At 35.1% G+C, this 5,569-nt stretch overlaps 2 protein-coding genes across 2 annotated transcripts in view; both read right to left on the bottom strand.

Annotated features, from left to right (window-relative positions):
• Positions 1 to 5,569, bottom strand: part of LOC106868788 (UBX domain-containing protein 11) — a 147,774-nt gene that overhangs the window by 61,135 nt on the left and 81,070 nt on the right. The window lies entirely within an intron of this gene.
• On the bottom strand, positions 60 to 5,563 carry LOC128250460 (zinc finger protein 708-like). Its single transcript, XM_052975536.1, has one exon. The coding sequence runs from the start codon at positions 4,199 to 4,201 to the stop codon at positions 2,861 to 2,863; it is 1,341 nt and encodes a 446-aa protein (XP_052831496.1). The 5' UTR covers positions 4,202 to 5,563; the 3' UTR covers positions 60 to 2,860.

Below are 5,569 nucleotides of genomic sequence, written 5' to 3'. Positions count from 1 at the left end.
GGGGGGGGGGGGGTGAGTTGCCCATTTTAGTTAATTTTTGTTTAAAATGAATACTTCCTCTGTGGAGGAAAAAAAAAATGTGAAATGTTAAGTATGCCGACAACAGACAAACTTGTTGAACCGCCAAAAAAAAAAAAAAATTTCAAGCTGCGGCTGGAGTAAAAAAAAAGAAAAATTATGTGTAGATCGAAGTGTGCTAATGCAGTACTGATCCTTGGCGAACCCCTACTTTTACAGAGAATTCTTCACTATACTTGTTGCCAACTCTCACCTTACTGACAGCATCCCTGTACATGGCTTGTACAGCTCTCACCATCCACTCATCTATCCTTAGTGTCTGCAGTGACCACCAGATTGAAGGACTCTGTCAAAGTCTTTCTCCATGTCAACGAAAACCAAGTACAGAGGTCTATCTTTGGCTAGGAATTTCTCCTGCAGCTATCTCACCAGAACTATAGCATCAGTGGTGCTTCTCCCTGGCACAAATCCACACTGTATCTCAATTTGAACTAAATCTCTCCCTAATTAGTTGGGCTATGTCCCTCTCCATGATAATTTTTCCTATCTAATGCATCACATTTACCTTTGTAGCAGTTGACTATGGTGCTACTATACCAGTCATTGGGTATGGCTCCTTCATGTATTACCAGGTTGATTACAATTATTATTATATATACATATATGCTAATCCCAACACACTTTTCCCATTCATCCCTTTGTTGAAGAGTATAGGATCAAAACATCAAAGGTTTTCCGACTCTCCCCAAGCGGCAAGCTAATACACCTGCTTTTTGTTCACTCGCCTGTCTTTGTCTTTTGTTTTCTGTACATTTGAGCAACACAGGCACACACACATATATATAAATAATGTATTTTAATTTTTTAAGTTTTAATTCTCGTTCTTATAACTTAATTAGAAATTATATTTGCCCTTCAATTTTACCTAATTTTTAAAATATATTTCATTTTATTCTATTCCTATTTTTCCTCTCCATCTCTATTTAATACGGACTCTGACTAGAGCTTTTTCTACCTTTCGATCGTGATATAGTTTACTGCTGATTTTTCATTCATTTTTTTCCAATACAATTCACACCTAGTGTGACCCTATATTAAAGATTTAAGTTGACCATGAGAGTAAGGGGCCTATATCAAATTTCAACACAATATCTGGACAGTATTTAACCTTAAGACAAAGTAAATAATTTTGTGTGTTGACTCAATTTCAAACACTTTTTCATGACTGTCCTTGTTCTTAATTTCAGCCATCCTCTATTTCTTTCTTTTCTTCTCTTCTCTTTAGTTCTTGTTTTCCAAATCGTCACCTCTCTTCCCATTTCCTCTTTATCTCTTCCACTTACCTTATAATTATTGCCTCTTTTTGCTCCCCTCATCCCCATGCTTGTACCATTCCTTCTGTGTTCTGCTTGGTTATAATCAGAGATGACTCTGACAAAAGTAACATTAATACTCTGGGCTGTTCAGGTGTTCCCAACCAATCAATAGGCTGATTAAGTAAACCTATAATGATCATACCAGCTGTAAGTTAACTTTACTACAATAAAGAATTATATACACCACCTGTCTTCGTCTTTTGTTATTTTCTGAAATTGCAGTTATGATTATTATTTTCAACAGTAAAACTTCCAAATACACCAATAAATAAAACAAAGCATTTTGAAATTTTTACTTTCACCTCCTGCTCACAATTTTTATGTATTTTAAAATAACATGCTTCAAATTATGGAGATCTTGGTTCTGATAAAAAAAAAAAAAGATTAAAAATCCTTGTTTTTCAAAGTTTGTTCCTTCCTCACCACCCTTCCATGAAACTTTAAACTTCTACTTGTTTCAGTCATTAGACTGTGACCATGCTGAGATGCATGCCTAATAGATATACCAAACAGCAAGACACAGGCATCGATAAAGTTGTTAGGAATAGCAGCCAAACCTCCCTACATCAACATCTAATGTTTTCCCCTCCAACAATTTCTCCAGATACATGTATTTCAATCCTTTGTTAAATACTCATTACATCTGTTATTTTGCTGAAGTACTCATCATCAATTAACAGCAATTTTCCATGTTGAAATAAATTGACAAGTGAGAGGTCTGCGCCAAACTCTGGCATAGTTTCTACAGTTGGATGCCCTTTCTAGCACCAATCATTTTACAGAGTGTACTGGGTTCCTTTTCACATGGTACCAGCATTAGTGACATCACATATTTACAAAAGCCCTCAACGGACTAAGATACAGTATTGAAGGAGGTAGCTTTATGCAGCTGTTCAGAGGTTAAAGTATAATAGATTGACAGGAACATGAGTCTTGCTGTAGGACTGATACATCATTACACCAGTTGGAAAAGAGAGCAGGTGGTGGAAGCACTGTCAGGTCAAACACTCAAACTATAGGAAGATGAATATAAGAGAACTGGTATAATGAATGTTTAGTTCAGCATGCAAGAATGAGAAAAAGGAACGACAGATGGTGATAGAGGTGAAGGCAGCAAATGGTAAACATAGGAGGAGGCATCAACAATCACAATTTATGAGAATACATTTCTTAGTTATTTGCCCAGAATGTCCAATAAACTGTACCTTATCTTTCCGCAGGAAAAATGTCAGCAGCAACATGTATCAAGTATTTTTTTGTAACAAAAGTGGTAAGTTATCTAATGAATGTAGATATTAGTTGTTATATAAAATATAGTTTTGAAAGATAGTTCTACCTTCCTCTGTGAATACATTTAAAGTTCAGTATTTCTTCATACACTGACACAGTTATTCTTCTGAATGAATAGATACATGTGCCATTAAGTGACGTTTCTGAGAAAATGATGAACGACAGATATTACAGTGCTATGGCATATCTCGTGTGTGAATGCGTTTGTGTTTCGTTAAGCTACTTGTAGAAGTGAAGGATTTACCACAAACATCACAATGATATGGTTTCTCTCCTGTGTGAATACGTTTATGTTTAGTTAAGGTACTTGTAACAGTAAATGATTTACCACAGATATCACAAGCATATGGTTTCACTCCTGTGTGAATGTGTTTGTGTGTAGTTAAACCACTTGATGTAGTATATGATTTACCACAGATATCGCAACAGTATGGCTTCTCCCCTGTATGACTGCGTTTGTGGATAGTTAAATTACTTAATATTGTGAATGATTTACCACAGATATCACAGTGATATGGCTTCTCACCTGTATGAGTGCGCTTGTGGATAGGTAACGTGTCTCTACGAGGAAATGACTTGCCACAGATGTCACAGGAATAAGGTTTGTCTCCTGTATGAATGCGTTTGTGAACTATTAATTCACTTTTGACAGAGTATGATTTACCACAGATTTCACAGGGATATGGCTTTTCTCCGGTATGAATGCATTTGTGAGCAGTTAATTGTCCACTGTGAGAAAATGATTTACCACAAGTATCACAGAGATATCGTTTCTCTCCAGTATGAATACGTTTGTGACTAGCTAAGTTACGGGGGTCAGACAATGGTTTGCCACAGATATCACAGTGATACGGCTTTTCTCCTGTATGAATGCGTTTGTGTATAGTTAATTGGCTATTTGCAGAGAAAGATTTACCACAGATATCACAGTGATATGGTTTCACTCCTGTATGAATATATTTGTGAGTTGTTAAATGACTCCTTATAGAAAATGATTTACCACAAATATCACATTGAAATGGCTTCTCCCCAGTGTGAAAGCGTTTGTGTACTGTTAATTTACTCTTTGCAGTGAATGATTTACCACAGATATCACAATGGTATGGCTGCCCTCCTGTATGAATGTATTTATGGACACTTAAATGAGAACTGTGAGCAAATGATTTACCACAGATATCACAGTGATATGGTTTCTCACCAGTATGAATACGTTTGTGTATTGTTAAGTCATTACTTCTAGCAAATGATTTACCACAGATATTACAGTGGTATGGTTTCTCTCCCGTATGAATACGTTTGTGTTTAGTCAATGTTCCTTTTTCAGAATATGATTTACCACATATGCCACACTGGTATGATGTTTTTTCCATCACCTTCGGCATCTCATCAGGAAAATCAATGCTTTCAGACTCTGTTTTAAATATAAAGATGTCATCTGATGGGTGAACGTCGAAGTCAACTTCCGGGTGATCATGCGCATTGGCAGAATGGGATGCTAAACAGACGAAATAACACATGAATGCCCAAGACACCGCTTTTGGGTGTTCGCAAGTTGTAACACGGATAATGAATCCAACTTCAACGATCGTAGTCGATATGTTGTAGTTGTTTCTTGCATCTGCTTCTAGTGGTTCTGATGTTAAATTTCAACCAAACACTATAAGTCATTCAAATCTTCAGAAAATGTAACTTTGCATACTGATGACGAAAATCGCACTCATTTTTCTCAAGTGAAGCTATTGTCTGCTTAATAGTACCACAACGGATATTTTCTTTAACAAGCACTAACATACTGAACTTTCACTTCAAAAACATGGATCTAGTCTTTCTCGTTCGCAAAATGAGCCACCTTTTATTTTGCTTCAAATTATGGTGTATCAATGCAATTCTGAATTTTGATTACGACCAACCAATTATTTTATCTCGTAAATTAAAAAATCTGATGTTATTTGTAATCAAAGTTGGGAAATTTGGGTAATTTTAGCCAATCAGCAGACAGCGAGGCATTAACAGCTTGTTACCATGACAACCGCAAGTTGCGTTGTTTCACCCACGTGTTGATTTTGCACACCACGAGAATTACTTCACCCACGTAGTTTTTGTTTTAATAAAAATCTATATTTATCAATTAGAATTTTGTTATAGATGTTTTTGTCAATTGTCATGATATTTTACGTATATAGCAAAAGTAGTTTGCGACGTTTATAAATTTTCTTGGCATTATGAAGGTGAATGGAATTTATGAACTTAATACAGATAATTTGACATTATTTTTGAATTCTGTATGCAAAAACAGGTATTATTTTGGGGGGACAAATTCTTTGTTGACCAGTATTATTCTTACCGTAGTTTACAAATCCTAACATGAAAACTTTACTCAACTTTCAAGTTTTGGAGACAGACGCCTCTTTTTCACGGACACACACGTACGCACTTATATATTAATAATGTACACAAATACAGGACGGGTATACATAATACTGAAATATGCATAAAGTAAACACATGCAGACAAATATATTAATATAAATTTTAAAAATAATAAAAACATACAATCAATGAAGAGAAAAAGAAGCTATAAGATTATACATGTTGATTTAATTAGGTATTTCTATTTATTTAGAAACCTGGAATGAAGAGGTCATTTCGCAGACGATAAACTATAAATTTCACCTTAAAGTTGACACTGCTTCGCTAAACAGAAAATTTCTGTCTCACTATTGGCTATAGATACCCTGTTTTTTTTAAACCTCTGAAACTTTTCCCTCCAAAACATCATACCTTCATAGCAATTACACTGGAAAACTTTATTATAGCTGATTTTCAGATTTTTTACTATCTTTTAAAAAATGCAAATTTTGCAAATGAAAAAAAAAACTAGATCCC

Source organism: Octopus bimaculoides, chromosome 21, assembly GCF_001194135.2.
Source record: "Octopus bimaculoides isolate UCB-OBI-ISO-001 chromosome 21, ASM119413v2, whole genome shotgun sequence".
Taxonomy (NCBI): domain Eukaryota; kingdom Metazoa; phylum Mollusca; class Cephalopoda; order Octopoda; family Octopodidae; genus Octopus; species Octopus bimaculoides.
This window is presented reverse-complemented; position numbering and strand designations above follow the sequence as displayed.